Source organism: Rhinichthys klamathensis, unplaced genomic scaffold, assembly GCF_029890125.1.
Source record: "Rhinichthys klamathensis goyatoka isolate OS25496 unplaced genomic scaffold, OSU_Roscu_1.1 h1tg000165l_1, whole genome shotgun sequence".
Classification (NCBI taxonomy): domain Eukaryota; kingdom Metazoa; phylum Chordata; class Actinopteri; order Cypriniformes; family Leuciscidae; genus Rhinichthys; species Rhinichthys klamathensis.
Window position 1 is genome coordinate 4,230,070 of NW_026606697.1, and position 19,302 is coordinate 4,249,371.

Sequence of the window (19,302 nt, forward strand, 5' to 3'; positions counted from 1 at the left end):
CAAACACGTTTCCTGGTTGATTACCTGTTCATACAAAATGAGGGCCTATTGGTTCTGTAAAGCCTTGTGTTATATTTTTTAAAGATTCATGTTTTATAATTAAGTGTCAACCGGTTATGTACGACTGTCTATCTGTGACTGTGACATCAGTAGGCTATATTAAAAATCCAATTGTTTATTCATCCACCATCGCATTGCGTGTTCATGTTCATGTAGGCTACTGGATAAAAATGGTTACAAATATTAACACTCACATAGGCTAGCTGCATAACCATAAAAAAAAACACGCTGCTATAAATCTGTGCAATTATAATAGGCTGTAATAAAATAAATATAAAAATAAAATAAAACACACTTTCGGATTTATCCTTTGTTTTACTGAAATACAGGGAATTATCATAATTTGTGCAAAATCCCGAGTTTGTGTTTATTCACTGATCCTAATGGAAAAACGAAGAAGCACGAATGATGTAAAATTAAGGAGCTCTGCATGACATGCGGAAAAATATTGTCTAAATCTAAATCTAAATATCTAAATCAGCCCACATAGAAATGATCTCTCCTTTGATCTGCCAGTAATTTCATGCAGTCATTCTCATTGCCCACCAAAAGTGGCACTGACTTATCTGTAGGGTAAATTAATATAGTATAGCTAGGCTAAATCTCAAACAGTGTATTATTTATCAGCAACATATGATATCGCCAACCCATAAAACTGCTCAATATTAAAGCTTACAATATGACTTTTTGTAAAGCTGCTTTGAAACGATGTGAATTGTGAATACATTTTGACAGTAACTTCATCTAACTTGATTCGTAAGTTCATCAAAACATTATCCAATTGATCGTTACTGAAATCGCAATGGTTATTACTTAATATCTTAATATAGTACGGCCAAACAGCGTCATAGATAATTCATAAACTCGTACATAAAAGAATGCGCATGCTCGTGCCTCAAGCTTCTATGCCAATAAGATTGCTGTATTATAAACCAATAAAATCGGGTGTGGGCGGAGCGACACGTGTCGCCCCACCTAAAAGTGTCGCCCCGCCCCATCGTCCAGACTGCACTCTGGGGCTACTCGAATGTTCAGCGAATTTAAAGGTGCCCTAGAATGTTTTTTTTTTATTATTTTATAATGTTTCCTGGGTTACCCTTATAATGTTAGTATGTTTTTTAGATAAAAAATAGTCATAATTTAGAAATAAAAGGCATTTTTCCTAGCCTGCTTTTAGCCTCTGATTTGAACGCTCTGTTTGAAGGGGCGTGTCTGCTGTGGGATTCAGTGTAACCGCGGCCACTGCTGTGATTGGCTGACATGCTTGCATATGAAATAGCAACGCATTACATGTTGTGAAACTCTCTCCCGAATACTTTTACTACTGCTATTATACCTTTTTACTATAACAGCTATCGAGATTAACGAATCGTGAGATGTTTTTAAAGTATTTAGATCTATTCCCATCACATAAAATGTTGCCTTGATGAGCATTGAGCAGATGACAGTGTGTTGATCGCGAGAATGAAGATCTTATCATTGCAAAGCAGTTTCTGCACTTTCTCTGCTTTCACCAATGCAAACACGATGATGTAAATACAGTAAGAGCTTCGTTGTGCAGTAACGTGCGTCATTGATTTCATAACGAGTTTGGCAAGTGTCCAGATAAACTCGCGCTGTGTGGAAAGATTGTTCTTTGATCGCTTTCTGTATATAATTTGTTCACAATTTAAATACGATTATTTTCATCCTACTAAAAGAAACGATGTGAAGCTGATATTTTAGTCACTGGCTTGACTTACTGGTGCATAAACAGTATTGAACGATTTTGAGAGAAAGATTACCTGTCTGAACTTGAACAATTACACATCAGACAGTGTAGCTTGGTAGCTCGATCCGAGGCCAGCTCTGTATTGGCCCAAGTTGAGGAAACAGTCGGTGAAATGTTTGGAAATTTCCAGAGAAAATAAAATTAACCCATTGTTTCTTCAGAGGCTCAGATGAAGGAACTAAAAAATACTTTTGTGTTCATGTGTACATCCACACTGAGCAACTGCCATGCTTCGGCTGCGCAGTTCCGCCTGGCATTGAGGGCTGACATTATGCAAATATTTGGAGGCGTACATATTAATGATCCCGACTATTGCGTCACAGTCGGTATTGTGTGGAGAACCGACCGTTTTTCAGGGGTGTTTTTCATAAACGTGAATTAAATGAGAACGCGAAAATAGTCCAGTTTGAGATTCACTCTATGTCATGTCCATGCACTGAACTCATGTTATTTGACTATACCAAGGTAAAATCAATTTTGAATTATAGGTCACCTTTAAAGCTTACAAAATGTTTCCCATAAATTGCGCCAAGACCCAGAATCTGGCCTACTTAAAGGGATAGTTCACACAAAAATGAAAATTATGTCATTAATTATTCACCCTCATGTCGTTCCAAACCCATAAGACTTTCGTTCGTTTTCGAAACACAATTGAAATCTGAGAGGTTTCTGCTCCTCCATTGACAGCTAACTAACACTTCAAAAGGTCCATAAAGCGATCCTAAAACTAATCCATATGAATTGAGCGGTTTAGTCCACAATTTCTAAAGAGGCACGGTTGATCTATATGATGAACAGATTGAATTTAGCCTTTTCATTCACATCTATTTTTCACAATATCTTTCGTATTCCGCAGAAGAAAGTGAGGGCGAGTAAATGATGACAGATTTTTACTTTTTGGGTGAACTATTACTTTACAGTTTAATAAAATCTATTTGAATCTGAATATTTCTCAACAATGATTCAATACATTGTGTAAAGTAATGTGAAATCTTCTGAATATGACATATTTGTTTGTCTCTGTAAGTAAAAGGAGACTGATCAAAATTGCCACAGTTTTTATTTTTACCAAAAAATATTTCTCAGAATGGCTTCTCATTATTGTCCAAGAAAAAAAGTTTCAGCTTGACCTTTTGTGAAAACATGCCAATAGTGGAGATGTTACAACTTTTGACCTGTAACCCTTATGAGAACTTCCCATGTGACAATTAGCCCCGCTCTCTCCTATAAGGTCGCACTACAGGCTTTATTTATGAATCAACCAGAAGAAGAAAAAAAGGGTGACAGAGGAGAAAGAGGAAAAGGGGAAGACACCGGGGAGATGAGGACAGAAAAACAAACACACAGAGAGAGAGAGAGAGAGAGAGAGAGAGAGAGAGAGAGAGAGAGAGAGAGAGAGACATGGCTGTAGGGAGTAAAAGACATCTAATGAGAGAGGGAGAGCGAGAGAGGGCTTGTATAGTTTTCATTATGTGGGTTATGGTGCAGCGACAAATTTAGAGTGTCCTGATTTTCTTGAGTCACTGATCCCTGGGTACCAGCAGTAGTCCATGCCACACTGCCAACATCCTGACCGCACAAAGACGTGGTCACACACACACTCCGACCACACTTACACACCACACTCGTGTCAGGAACCACTTGACCGACCTGAGAGAACAGCCTCTCATCAAGGGATCGCCGAATCACAAACCCAGCACACCAGAAAATTCACTCCTGTCAACAATCATAAATCCTAAAGATTATCAGTTTTCACTCCAAGATAACCGGATCCAATGAAACGCCTTCAGATGCGTGCGCGTTGTAGTATGAAAATATTCAAATGCGCAACAAAGACTGAGATGATGTCATTTAAATATAAACCCCTTCATGAATAGAGATAAAAATGGATAAGCCCCGCCCCCTTTCCCATTAACCAGAGAGAACTCTGCAGATGACATATTGAAAGATTTTCTTGATTAGTATTTTTGTCTTGTTTTCCAATGCCTAAAGCTAAATCAAGATATGGTACCTTAAGAAGCAAAGTGACATAACATAAGATATTAAGTCTTGATGTCTGAACAAAAAAACTAAGTTAAGTGAGTTTATGCCTAAAACATGAGCAAATATCTGCCAATGTGGAAGGAAAAAGAAACTTGTTTTCCCTTTATCTGCCTTTATCCAACAGGCAGATATTTGTTTTAAAGGTGCACTGTGTAATATTTAGGAGGATCTGTTGACAGAAAAGCAATATCATATATACATAACTATGTTTTCAGTGGTGTACCTTACATAATGAACTGTTATGTTTTTATTACCTTAGAAAGAGCCATTTCTACATACGGTACACCACGGGCCCCCTAACATTGAAATAGCTAAACGGACAAACGCATTTCGTCACTATTTTGTTCTTCGTGCAAATAATCTAGCTAAAGTCAGCAAATAAAACTCTGACACAATGATGAACAAGTAACAATAATATTCGTAATTACATTTACTGAATAATTAAGTAGACCTAATTTCTTAATTTATCTTTAAAAAGAAAAGAAACCTCATTGCTTAACTGGCTACTCTCTGCTGTCTCCAGACGACACATCTTTTCCTGTCGGCCACCGTAACTTCTGTTGTTTGCAATTCGCAACCTCACCACTAGATGCCGCTAAAAATGACACAGTGCACCTTGTTTTAGGCTTAAACTCACTGTTTTTATTTTATTTATTTTTTATAAATATTGCTTGTATCTTGATTAAAGAATGTTTAGATATTTGTACTGGAAAACAAGACAAAAACACTAAAATATTTTTTGCAGGTTTATTTATTATATTGTATGTATTGGCAAAAGTAAGTAAACAAAAAAAAAGTTTTAATTTGCACTTATTACGCAAAAACAAAAACATTTTGGAGCATCTGATCTGGAAACAGCATTATCAGTGTCCCATCACATTTGACTGGTTTATCCACCATTTCATTCTTTTTGTAGGCCTACCAGTTAAACAATTACGTAATGTTTTTTGAGATTACATGTGAGAATCGAAGACAAAAAAAGACTGTCCCCATTACCTTCCTCGGCACACTTTAATCAAAACGGACCCTTCGAGGTAAAAATCCTAGATACTACCAGTAAAAGCAACACTGACATATCGTCAGACAAAAAAAAGGCCAGAGCTGTTCAGATTCCTCCGTGCGCATGCAGCGCAACGGACCAGACACTTCTGTGACTCCATGCGCTAGCAAGCCACTCTCAGACAACAAAGGAGTGTGTCTGGACGAGGAATACGTCACCTGCTGCGGTCAAGGTGCCTGTGTGTGGAGCAACGGGGGAAAACAACGACTCCGAGGGCATTTGACACCTCGACACAGAACAGACAGCCACTTCTAATGCTTCCCATCCTCGAATCATTTTATTGTCCATTTGATTTCATGCTTTTATACATCGCTGGCTCGTTAAACCGCTGTGTGTGTGGCTGCCATTGATCAATTAGCATCATATTATTTATTAGTGTACATAAAGCTGTCATAATCCTTACGTCTGTCCGTTTTTTAACGCATTCTCTATCGTAACCCCTCTCTCCATGCCTTTTTCCATCCCCTGCTACTCCAACCAATCGGGCACTTTCACTGGCTGATAGTGTAGCGTCACCATAGCAACAGCTGACGTATGCAAAAAAAACTACCCCAAAAGTTTTTTCCTTGTTTGCAGGAATGTGCATGTGTGTGTATGCATGCATGTTTGTGGTTCGCTTATGTGTTGGTATACCTCCTGGTGCTTTTTTTTAACATTCAAACAGTTAATGACAATTACTAGAGATGCACTGATGTATTATATTTCGCTTATATTTATTTTTGATGAATTTAAAACCATCTGCATATCAGCTATAGCATGAAAAAGGCTAATACTGATGATTTTGATTAATTAACTGCGTTAAGGCACTGAGTTGTATAATGTCTGTTGCATAGTCCAACGTTTTTCTATGGGTAAAATAAATAAATACTTGCCAAAACAAAATGAAACCAGTACAAAATACAGCAGGGCTCAACAATAGGGACCGCCGATGGCCCGGTGCCAGTGTGAACGACGCTCAGGACAACTGACGAAACTGTCACTGTCCCGATCGGGCCAGTGCTGCATCTTCACAAAAGTTTATCCTTTGCACGTGCTTTTAAGCCTTGCCAATTTAAATATTTAAGCGCAAGAAGATGTGAAAAAGAACTCAATTTGGTACTCACTGTGAGATTAGTTTTACGTGCGCACACATCCGAAACGTTCGGCGGGAAAGCTACGTTTTAGACGGCGCCACGAGATCTCGCAATATTAAAATGTGACGAGATTTCATTATTATCAATTTTTATCATTTTTATCAATTTCTGTACCTGAAAACTACTGTTAGTCCTACGTGAAAAGCACTGTTTATTTCATATGCATCTTTCTTCTGTTTATGTATTTGTGTTGTCCTGTTAAATTTTAAATGGATCCAATCAATGTTAAGTGTAGATGATTTGATGATACAGCAATAAACAGCTAGTATACCTTAATACATGCGTTTTTGAACTTATCGGTGCATCCCTAACAATTACCCAATGTTTTGAGATTACAAATGAGAATGAATGTGTATGTATGTACATGAGGTTTGCTTTTTTGTATGTATGTACATGAGGTTTGCAGTTACTAGCTAACAGTGTACGAGCTCTTTGCTTTGTTATATACAGGTCCCTCTCGTCTCCGTCGTCAACATTTCCTCCTGTCGTCTCTTATTTGTCCGCAGCCTCATCCGACGCTTTCCCTTCATCATCTTCCCGCTTTGCTTCTCTAGATTCGCCCTTGCCATTCCTGACAGTGAGGAGAAACACTTCTTTCCCTGTGTCACTCATTCTCATCTCCCTCTTCACACCTCTCTCTCTCCTCATCCTTTTCTCCCCCTCCATCCCTCGTTTCTCTCCTTCTCGTTCTTTGTCCCTCGATCCGTGCAGCCCAGTCGTTGCTATAGAAACCGATCTATTTGAAATAAAAGGGAAGGAAAATTATTTCTCGCTGGTTTCTACTCCCCCCCCCCCCCCCTCCTCCCTTCACTCCTTTCCCTCCTTTCCCGGCCGCCGCTTCTCATCTTCTGCACGATTTATAGAGCTAGATTTTAACATTATTTATTTGCGTGAATCGCATTCAGGGCTATTGTTGCCATGGCTACTGTGGGAACATTGACATAATATTACATACAGTGACCATGGCAACCTCAAGGGTCATCAGCAGAGTGCTATGCTAATGCTTGGAAGGACTGTCCACTTCCAATAGGCCGAGGCTTGAAGTATTACCTAATACCTCACAGACGTCCTTTCAGTGCACTAAATATTTGGCTTTCCAAACAAATATCAAGAGGCTGAGAATGCCAGATGTGGTTTGTGTGTGTGTGTGTGTGAATGCATATGAGGAAACACGCACAACCTGACATTAAGCTCGCTCTCAGAAGCGGTTTCATCATATGCCTTTTATTTTATGACTTTGACGTACTTTGATGCAAAAGAATGGAAAAGACTTGTCATTAAAAAGCAAGCGCTGCACTCAACTGTGGGAATCTCCTTCAATGCCGATCTAAAGCTGAGCTATGCTGATGAGTAACTAGCCAAGAGTCATAATGTCTGATTGATGTTTACACGCTCTTAATGCATTCATCAGTAGCTTCAAATCAACATGAAAATGCCGTTCACAACCCAATTGACTGTACTTCAGTGTTATTCCGAAATAAAAACTAAGATGCATTTACGAGAAGGGTTGCAAAGTTCTGGGAAATTTCAATGTTGGAAACTTTCCATGGAAATTAATGAGAATATATGGGAATAAACTGAAAATTTGTAAAATTGCATGTTAGCCTATAACAGGGAACTTAAATGTATAGTTTAAAAAAAAAATTCTTCCAGCATTATCTTGGTTAAAACAAACATATATGGAATATGTTTATTTTATTAAACATTCATGCTTTTTTGTTGTTAAATGATTAAAATGTCATTTTTTAAATTTGTATTAGTTTGCATGCATGTCTGCTGTTTATATTTATGTTTGTATATGATACAGTTTTTATAAATCACCCCATTAATTCCCTTTAATTCCTGTTAAGTTTCCAACTTGGAATATTTCCCAAATTCCCCAGCCTAACTTCCCATGGAAAGTTTCGTGAAAATTTCTGGAAATTTACTAGACTTTTGTTTTTTATATATTCAACTAAAAATTAAGGCAGGACTTTATTTTATCTACTGGCAATAGAGCGTTACAATGGACTTGGCTACAAAAGTATTTTTCCGCCCAAAATTAAAAAATGTTAGAGTTATAAGCCATGGACCAAACCAACCAACTCTTAGGGTGAATCACAACATTACAAACTTTGATTTGAAGCAAAATAGTACTTGAAAATAGGACCAAACGACAAAGGTACAAGACTGTGTACTGAACTGCTTCAGTGAAGGAAAGAACTACAATCCCATGGAAGAATCATGAATAATGGGGGATTTCACCAGTAATTAACACGATTATATAATAATAAAATAAGTTGAAATGTTGGGATTTGTACTTCCGGGGCGCGACTGCTGCGAGACAGGGATGGCTGCAGGTCGTAAAGGTTCACGGTGGCTGAGTCCGAAAGCTAAAATATGCTACCTCAGCAGACAGGATACGAAAGTAGGAAATCAACAAGGCACATCCGAATCCAGTGATAGTGCCACATCTCGTCTTGAGATACCTTCACCTGACAGATGTTTGAAAGCAGCATAGATGTATCCTTCATGGCCTTTGATATCCCACAATCCTGTGGGTTCCTTCCGTGACTGTTGAGCTGCATATTGCACATAATATATATATATAAAAACGCAATTGATTGACAGATAAACTGCCCACTCCTATATTTCAGTGTTAAGCCCCGTACACACCGGGACGAATATCGGACCGCGTTATTCGTCAGCGTTTTTCAACGCGTTTTAGCGCTTTTCGCTGACGATGAGCCGAGTGAACATGCAAATTCATTCCCTGACATCAGATGGCGCTTAATGTAAAACAGAAATAGTCCTATTTTGTAGTCGCTGCCGCGTTTGTCATCATAGTTCTTTATGTCCCGACACCAACGAGACCAGCAGCAATACATTCATCTTGCCTCGCATCTTCCTCGTCTTATTTCTTCCCGGCAGTGTAGACCATAGATATCCATAATAAAGGTCATATTTGGCCAGCAGAGCGGACGAGATCTAGCCTTTATTATGGATATCTATGGTGTAGTAGACGCTACTTGGCGCATCTTCTTCGCCGTTACGTATGTGTGCTCAGCAAGACCGTTTTGTGTTTGAGCGCCCCCAAGTTGTGTTTTACTGTAACTTCAGAAGCTCCAGACACGCGAGCAAAAGCGCCAATCTCATTGGTCGGATAGTTTTTGACGCGGCGCGTCAAACCAAAAAAACGAACCCGAGGCGTTTAAAAAAAAATGACGCTTTTACGTGTGGCGTTTTTCGCGTCGGTGTGCACACTCACATTGGCGCCCTTTGTTTAGTCACGAGGCGTTAAACGTCGGCGAATATCGCGCGCGAAATTCGTCCCGGTGTGAACAGGCCTTTAGTTGTGGATATTTTCAACAAACAGTTTACTTTGTCCATTCAGTTTAACAGCATTAAAGAGGGTTTGTTATAATTCAACTGGGCTGTGTGTATATGCATTTATAATGATGCAATAAAATGCACGTCCCTGAATGAGAGCGGTTTTATAGCGTATTTAATTCAACGGTTCAGGTAAAGATAATGGTATGACCCATTTCAGGGGTGGCCAAAAATACAACGTAACTTCAAATTTACTGGTAACTTATACACCCTAAAGTAATTCGTAAAGATCTTTCGGCACATTACTCCGACCCGCAGATACCCACACTTGACCGCTGCTCTCTATTGACTGGATCGAGAAAAGTGGAAGTCATATGACAAAATGGAGAGAAGCAGTTGTAGGAGAAAGGTTGAATACCTTGTTTCAAAGGTTGAGCGTTACCACAGTTTAATGGAAGAATATTGAAACTTTTTTTTTTCGCTAACACTTTACATTCAGGTTTAATTTGTTAAAGTCCCCCTGTAGTCAATAATTTCATCTTTGATCACCAAAATGACATATTTCAATGTTTTTTCCTTCAAAAAAATGTGTCCTGCCTTAAAATAGCTTGAACGTAATTATACACCCTTGCCTCATTAGTATACGGGGTTCTATGAATATGCAAATTATTCCCGCCTCCACTCACCCACTCCAGCGATTCACGATCACACGTTGACCCGATTGGTTACAAGGTAGTTACGTCAGAAACACCAGTGATTTCAAACCGTGTTTTTGCGACTGTCTTTGGTTCACTGCAGTTTTAAGGAGAAAATACTCAGCAATGGTGTTGACATGAATTTGCACATGGTTTGTCTTAAAGCACATTAAAAACACCACATAGACATAAACAACATTAAAAGCCTGATTTTCACCACAGGGGGTGGTATTTATAGCATTTAATAATCTAGGTTAATGCTATTTTATACATTTACACTACCGCAAACACATCTAACATTTTAAGTTCAATTACTAGGCCTATTAGTGTATTATGAAAAAACATGAGCTAACAATGAACAACAGTATATATATATCATTGTAAAGTATTGCTCATTGTTGCATTAATTGAACGTTATTGAAAAAGTGTAAACTTTTCTTATTCTTTTTTTTGTATTAACTTGCACCTCAATAAAGCTCCTCAATAAGCTCCTCAATAAGCCCAGCAACATATGTTAGTAAAGTCAAAGGGTCCATTTTGGTTTCCCACTGACTTCACAATGCATCTTTGTATTGAGTCAGCCCCGGAACAGCTAGCATTTTAACAGCTCTACATTTTGGTCCACAACCTCACTGGGTGACCGGTAATAATGCTTTTTGATGCAGAACGCCTCGCTGTCTCCCCAACTGTGAATGGCTTTTATTGCGAGTCGGCTGATTGGCCGAATTCGTCGATCAGCCCTCCCTGATTTGAAAACTTCAGAGAACGAGAAATGACATCACCATCATCATCAGCCACATTCCATTGCAGTGGGGGAGGGGATGTCTGAAAAACTCCCCCCCCCCCCCCCCCACACACACACACATACACAACAGAGGAGAATCTCATCAGGGTCTAGAGTACAAAGTGGCCTCTTCATCATGCGCTCTCTTTTAATTCATGTGCTTCTCCATCTCTCTCTCTCTCACTCACTTTTTTTTCATCTGTCCCTGTTTCCCTCTCCTATTCCGTGACCCCTCCCCCTCTCCTCTGACTACAGGAATGCAAGAAACACATCTGGAACTTATTAGAAAGAGGGAAGGGGGAAAACGAACTGGGGGATGGAAAGAGGGAGAAGGGAAAAATGAGAAGACTGAGGGAGTGAGGAACGACAAAAGAATGAAAAGCAGAGCGAGGGCCAAAACAAGGGGCCACTCGACAAAACCATTTCTGGAAAGAAAGAAAGAAAGAAAGAGATGTGCAATGCAGGAGCTAAGGCACATTTTAAAGGGAGAGTTCAGACATTCGGACGTTAATTACATGTCGCTGCAAACGCGCATGACTATTTATTTTGTGAAAGTCAAAAGGTGACATTTTGAAGAATGTTAGGGTTGGTTTTTGTCCATTCAGAATGGGAACTGGAGCTTTCAAACTTTAATAAGAAAGAAAAGCATCATAAAAGTAGTCTATATGTCTCATGCATTCCGACCTTTAAAACGCATGAGTTGAACTCGAGATCTGAATCATTCCAATTGGTTAACATTCAGCGGAGTTTTGTGAACCGGATCAACTGATGAATTGAAAAGAACTGACTAGATAAAGAATAAATGACTTCTCTCACACAAGTCGTACGGACAACTTTTATGGTATTTCACGGTGGTTTTTGAAGCTTGAAAGCTCCAGTTGCTATTCTTTGTGGTTGTATGGGGGAAAACGGCTGGTGCGTTCTTCAAAATCTCCCTTTAGTGTTCAACAGAAGAAAGATTATGACATGAGAGTACATGATGGAGGAATTTTCATATTCGGTTAAGCTATTCTTTTAAACGTGACAAAGTAACGGCTAACGCTGACAAAGAAACACAATGTGGATGAATGGAAGGTTGAAGGGAAACATGGCGTGTTCAAAATCGTTTCAATGAGATGGGATGTGGGAGCCCCTAAAAGAGGCGAGGGGGGTTCAAAGATCCTCGTCTAAGCCGGGCCTTTGAACTTTTCCCCCCTCACATTCATTGGAAGCAAGAGAAAGAGAGGGTGTGAGCAGCCTCTTCTATGAGAGCAGTCGGGCATGAGTAATAATGCCTTTCTCTCCCTCTGGCCTAAAGCACACCCCCCTCTGGTCCCCCCTTCACCCCCCCCAAGAACAACAAAAAGAAAACTCAAATCTTTGTCAATTCAGTGCCTCAGCTTCACCCACCTGTCCCCAGGGCCAAGACTCACCTCCAGACTAAAACTACTTATTTTCAAAATCCACTAGTCCACCTGAACGACTAGTTGACTAATCGGTCTCGAAGTCGTGATGAAACAGAAGTAGGGACAGATCTGTTCCTCTGCAATGTGACGCATGTTCATGTAAAACAGATTATCGAGGGGGAAAAAAGTAGGATAGGGACTTGGTTTGTGGAAGTGCAGGGTTTAAGCGGACTAAATGATTGGACAAGCCCGGCATACGTCACCAGAGAGAAGTCTGTCGTCATCCTGGTTGAAAAATACAAGGTCAAAACCAATTTCAAAAAATGAAACGCGCATGGATGAATCATTCACGATAAGATCAATAACTTGCATTTAGAAAATATATAGGGTGAAATTGAATTGCATGTTGGCTAAATGGAAGCCATACATTATTAGCTATCACCATACTTCCACAGTTGATTGATTTCATCATGATTTGCAAAAAAGATTTTGTATTACAAGTTTTCTGAAATGTTATAATTAAATATGCAAACGAGGCATTATCTAAATAAATATGCACTAATTTGCATACATTTCTAGAACAAAATTGGATATAGCCCTTTTTTGACATGTTAGAGTCAGAGGGGATTTGGATATCTTTTTATCACTCCATAAATCAGAAAAAAAACTGTCAGCAGCCAGATTTATTTATTTTTTTCAATTTTTTTTGTTGTTGTATAAAATCAGGAAAATTATGTATGAACAAAGCCCTTTGTAGAAACCTTCAGAATATAGATTGAAAAAACTCATTTTGAGAAAATGGCCTTTGAAAGATATGTACTGTAATTGAAATCTACAGACGCAAATAGATAAAATGTGCTATAAAAGATTGAAAACTTAAGTGTATTTTGGATGTTTTCTTTCAACTAGTCAGAAAAACCACTTTATGATAAGCCAAAAAGCACAAAATCTTAAAATTGAAAGATAGTGTCTCGCCTTAAAGGTTCAAAAGTCAAAAGTACATTTATTTATTTTAAAAACCATAAAAAGAAAATGCATTGCTCATGGCAGGATTCTCAAAATGGCCAAACACAGCGATTTCCATTATTACATTAAATGCTTTAAACCATAACAAACTGACCACAAACCAATTCCTCAATCTGATCTTTTCTTTAAGTTCATCCAAAAATGAAAATTCTGTCATCATCTACTCACCCTCACGTTGTTCAAAACCTAAAAGAGGATAGTTTGAAGAATGCTGATAACTAATTATGAATGTCATTGAACGGACACAAAAAGTTATAAACAAATCTATCATGTGGCTCTAAAATTTGGAGAAGAGCACACAAGTCTCACAAACTATACATTTATGGTTTGTTTATGGTGTTTTTTGGGGCTCGATAGATCCCGTCGCATGAAGATTCTTTCAAAATCCTCCTTAAGTGTTCAATGGACAAAAACAGCAAAGGGGTTTGGGACAATATGGGGACAGTAAATGAAAGGCTTTGTGAGCTATCATTACACACAGAGCAGGTGTGTTCAATGTCGCTCACTGAGATCTAGCGTTCAGTTCTGACCCTGCTCACACACACCTACCTGTGATTTCCACGTGAACCTGAAGACAGTAATTATCTGGTTCAGGTGAGTTTGATTGAACTCAGCAGGAACACAGATATCCATGAACAGGAACTGAATATCTTCTTCTGCCTATTATTCCACAGCTCTATAAGGTAATGCGTGGAAGAAAATAAAGTAGCTTTGTTTCCTTTTTCTTGACAAAAACTCCTTAGATTATGTTGTAAAGCGATATATATATAAACATATATCTTAAAGTGCCCCTATTATGCTATTTTAAATGTTCCTGATTTTGTTTTGGAGGTCTCCAACAATAGGATTTGCATACATCCAAGTAAAAAAAAAAACACTTACATTTTCTCATAATATACGTAACATTTGCACATCACCTCATTTTATATAGAGTCGAAAAACAATTTGTTTGAACATTCGGTCTCACTAAACCCCTCCTTTCTGCTCTGATTGGTCAGACGCCCCAGTCTGTTGTGATTGGTCTACTCTGCTCTGATTGGTCAGATGGCCCAGTCTGTTGTGATTGGTCTACTCTGCTCTGATTGGTCAGTTGGCCCAGTCTGTTGTGTGATTGGTCTACTCTGCTCTGATTGGTCAGTTGGCCCAGTCTGTTGTGTGATTGGTCTACTCTGCTCTGATTGGTCAGACGCCCCAGTCTGTTGTGATTGGTCTACTCTGCTCTGATTGGTCAGATGGCCCAGTCTGTTGTGTGATTGGTCTACTCTGCTCTGATTGGTCAGTTGGCCCAGTCTGTTGTGATTGGTCTACTCTGCTCTGATTGGTCAGATGGCCCAGTCTGTTGTGATTGGTCTACTCTGCTCTGATTGGTCAGACGCCCCAGTCTGTTGTGATTGGTCTACTCTGCTCTGATTGGTCAGATGGCCCAGTCTGTTGTGATTGGTCTACTCTGCTCTGATTGGTCAGTTGGCCCAGTCTGTTGTGTGATTGGTCTACTCTGCTCTGATTGGTCAGTTGGCCCAGTCTGTTGTGTGATTGGTCTACTCTGCTCTGATTGGTCAGACGCCCCAGTCTGTTGTGATTGGTCTACTCTGCTCTGATTGGTCAGATGGCCCAGTCTGTTGTGTGATTGGTCTACTCTGCTCTGATTGGTCAGTTGGCCCAGTCTGTTGTGATTGGTCTACTCTGCTCTGATTGGTCAGATGGCCCAGTCTGTTGTGATTGGTCTACTCTGCTCTGATTGGTCAGACGCCCCAGTCTGTTGTGATTGGTCTACTCTGCTCTGATTGGTCAGATGGCCCAGTCTGTTGTGATTGGTCTACTCTGCTCTGATTGGTCAGACGCCCCAGTCTGTTGTGATTGGTCTACTCTGCTCTGATTGGTCAGACGCCCCAGTCTGTTGTGATTGGTCTACTTTGCTCTGATTGGTCAGACGCCCCAGTCTGTTGTGATTGGTCTACTCTCCTCTGATTGGTCAGATGGCCCAGTCTGTTGTGATTGGTCTACTCTGCTCTGATTGGTCAGACGCCCCAGTCTGTTGTGATTGGTCTACTCTGCTCTGATTGGTCAGATGGCCCAGTCTGTTGTGATTGGTCTACTCTGCTCTGATTGGTCAGATGGTCCAGTCTGTTGTGATTGGTCTACTCTGCTCTGATTGGTCAGATGGTCCAGTCTGTTGTGATTGGTCTACTCTGCTCTGATTGGTCAGATGGCCCAGTCTGTTGTGATTGGTCTACTCTGCTCTGATTGGTCAGATGGTCCAGTCTGTTGTGATTGGTCTACTCTGCTCTGATTGGTCAGATGGCCCAGTCTGTTGTGATTGGTCTACTCTGCTCTGATTGGTCAGATGGTCCAGTCTGTTGTGATTGGTCTACTCTGCTCTGATTGGTCAGATGGCCCAGTCTGTGATGATTGGTCTACCGCTTACAGCGCGTGTGTTGGAAGCGAAATGCCCATAACCATATCTGAACTTCAGCTCCGGATCTTATCGTTACGAACAGTAACGATGGAGTCAGTTTTTCCATATCAATCCGAGTCTTCATTTTGAAGTGCATCAAAGTGGATTCACAGCACTGAAAACTGCGTATTCTCGATATGAACGACACGAACTAAACTCTTCCAGTCTCAGCTACAACTAGCTGTCTTTGAGGGCAGGGAAAAGTAGACATTGCTCATGGGTATTATGCAATTTTTTTCTTAGTTATGTAGGCTTGTAACCGGAAGTGAGACTGGAATTGCTAATGACTCGTTTCAGCAGTTCAGAATCCATTCTTTCTTTTAGGAGACAACAACTTTATTATAATTCAAATTTTGAAGACTTTTTACATTCACAAACAGCTATATTACACATATATGCATGAAAGATAATATAAAAAAAAGCATAACAGGGGCACTTTAACCATAAGAAATACCGATACAACAGGAAATCATGCTGACACTGCACAAATGCACTTGATCACCTTGTTGATACGATGCTGTGGTGCATAAGGATTCTTTAAAGACAAAGATTTGATATATTCTAGAGACAATTTTGTATGAATCGGAATCCTGCATAGTAAAAACACAATATCAAAGTATGATGTAGATAAAAAAGTTCTTTGTTTGTAAAAGGTTAAGTTACAGGACATGCCACAGAGTGATTCATGGGACTGCTGCATGTTTTATTTGAGGTATTGCTTCTGAAAGACTCCTGGCTGCTATGATGGAGTGGGCCTGATGCTTAAACTCACATTACAACGGCTTTTCACTGTACAAATTATAGACCTCTTCATTATACACGAGTGCGCAATGCACAAATGTAACAACACCTGACATGTTTAAGAATCCCTGACAAACCACAGAGAAAAAATACACTGCTAGGGGAACAAAAAATTGAATTATCCACATATTACCAGGACAGAATCTGCAACTTGGTCTAATTTCTAATGCATTACGAAAATCGAGTGCACCGTTACAGTAAGTGCAGATGGAGTCGTACTCACTTCAGTCTATTCAGCAGGTTACTATGCTTCACAATGTGTGCTTAATCTTGACCTATATTACTACACTGCGTACAGTATCATTGAACAGTTATTAGAAGGACAATGGCTGTATTGTTGTGAGGTCATCACTATTGTCTCTGCTAACCTTAGAAAAGTCATTACAGTTTAAAAGAGGAATCTGAAGGGCCAATTTACATGCAAAGTCATGTTGCTTTATGAGCTGAGGCGTCTGACCCGAGTATCATTTATAAGCACCGATAGGAGTATCATTTATAAGCACCGATAGGCCCTAGCTTAATTGTAATACATTCCACCTTAAGACATAATAGCAATAAATCATTACAAATGACATCAGCGAGTGTGCGTTACTGTACAGTTGTTCCAACAAAACCAATGCGGTCAACTTGAAAATTTGTTCATTTACTCATTTTAAATGCGTGTAAAATTCTGCCTTTTGTTTTTCCACAGACAAAACGAAGTTATACAGATCTGGAACAACACTGAGGTTGATGACAAAATGACCAAATTTTCATGTTAGTGTGTGAACTATCCCTTTAATGCGTTGCTACCTGTAATGCACATTGTACCTTTCATTCATTCTAGTGAGTCATTCTGCATTCTGCTGCATTTTATAATGGCTTTAAACGTTGTGTGATGCAGAACAAAGCCATGTCTGTATCCCTGGAAGACAAATCTCCGCAGATCTTGTCGCATGCTGACGTTCAAAGCACCTGAGCCTGTTTTCAAAAGGTATTTCTCGATGAATATGCATATTTTTGCTTTGATTCTGGACCTTATGAGCATGGGTTACATCATTCGTTACCTTCCTGGGACAAAAACACGCCCCTCACCTATGATGGAGTGTGTACCTGCTCTCTCTCTCACACACACACGCACACATGCACAGTGTGTGACAATAGGGAGGGTGTCCGCATAGGCGCGATCACGGGAAAAGATGCTGTAATCTAACAGGTAGAGCTCTGTGCTGTCGCCTAGCAACTCGCTGGATACATTAATTCAGGCGCACCTGGATTTGCACAATGCAAAACATTAATTGGCCATGCGATATGCAGGGAAAATTCTGAGATGAAACGTACTTGACTGTGAGTGTCAGACATGATGCGCAGGTGCTGAATTACCTACAGGAGCCCGAGGAAAGACAACGAAGTGGTGCGTTTCTTTATGCGGGAGTCTGTCAAAGAACCCCTGCGTGCGTGCGCGTGTGCGTGTGCATGTGCGCGCGTCCTCAAACCTCTCGTCTACTTTGTATTCTCATGACGAGAACATGTTTGACGGGAGCGACCGCCGTTCTTCAGTCTTCCGCACTGGCAGAGTTTTCAGTCATCACGTCATAGAGGGATCGAACGAACGAACGACATCACCGTTAACTTTGCGCGTGGAACGCAAAGGTCACGTTGCACCTTGATGACCGGACGGACACGAACGCTATAAGATCCACAGTGCAACATCTCCCCCCCGTTCTCCCATTTCTCTCTCATATACTCTCACACACTCACAACTTTCAGCTCGCGGTTCATTAAGCCGAGTCTCTTACCTCTGTGGAAACTCAACGCCAAACTCAGAAGCAGCAGCAGTCCATGCATGGTTCAAATCTCCTCATGGGGAGCGTCAAAATCCCTCCAACGGTGGATTATAATCCTTCCATTCACGTGTTGGCTGTGTATTGCCCCTTTTGTCCCCCCTTCGATACTTTTTAACGCATTTCTGGTCGTTTTTCTTCAGCCGTTCCTTCTTTTGCCCTCCTCTCTTGCGTCCTCAACGACGCTCCGGTTTCTTATTAGTGGCACATTCCTTGTTCATCGCTCTCTCTCTCTCTCTCTCTCTCTCTCTCTCTCTCTCTCTCTCTCTCTCTCTCTCTCTCTCTCTCTCTCTCTCTCTCTCTCTCTCTCTCTCTCTCTCGTGTCAGCAGCTGCTCCCTCCCTTTCTGTTTCTTTTCAGTGATGTCCAATTCATGAACGTTCTCTTGAACCGAATCTTTTCAGTGATTTTGATGAACCGGTTCGCTCACAAATCGAACGGGGTCTGTCCTATCGGTTTTCGAGTCAAACAACTCGCTGACTCATGAATCAGAAACTTCCTTTTAGATTTCGGATCAAAGAATCATTCAAAATTTAATTAGCTTTTTTTCCCCCCCATTTCACTTTTAGACCGTTATGAAGAGGTTCTTTGAAGAGGTTCTATGTTCTTTGTCCGATCCGGGTTAATAACTCACCGAATCAGAATCGTAGGTTAACCTTTTTTGCAAATAGCCTACTGGTGCTACAGAGGTTGAACGTTTGTGTAGCACCCAATTGTAGAACAAGTAGGCTATAAAACATCTGTTACCATCTCTGAATAATATTACTCTATATTAGCCTAGGCCTATATAGGCTATATTTTAAATAATTCAAATGTAAATTCATGTCCTTGTCACACTTAATGATATCACGGTTTCCTGGTTAAATAAAAATGCAATATACACTGAACATAATATAAACATGTACATACAATGTAATTAATGTTCTATTTATTAAAACCAATTTTAAATTCCATCAAT

The 19,302-nt window shown here is 40.0% G+C and overlaps 1 protein-coding gene across 2 annotated transcripts in view; it reads right to left on the bottom strand.

Moving 5' to 3' along the window:
- The window catches only part of kirrel1a (kirre like nephrin family adhesion molecule 1a), a 46,011-nt gene extending 27,423 nt beyond the window's left edge, over nt 1–18,588 (bottom strand). The window contains exon 1 of one of the 2 annotated variants that reach the window (XM_056259266.1): nt 18,301–18,588. In XM_056259266.1, coding sequence (XP_056115241.1) covers nt 18,301–18,349 — 49 coding nt within the window. In that variant the 5' untranslated portion in view covers nt 18,350–18,588. The remainder of the gene's footprint in view (nt 1–18,300) is intronic. The other variant, XM_056259267.1, reaches the window with a different exon arrangement.
- Nucleotides 18,589–19,302: the final 714 nt, after the last annotated feature.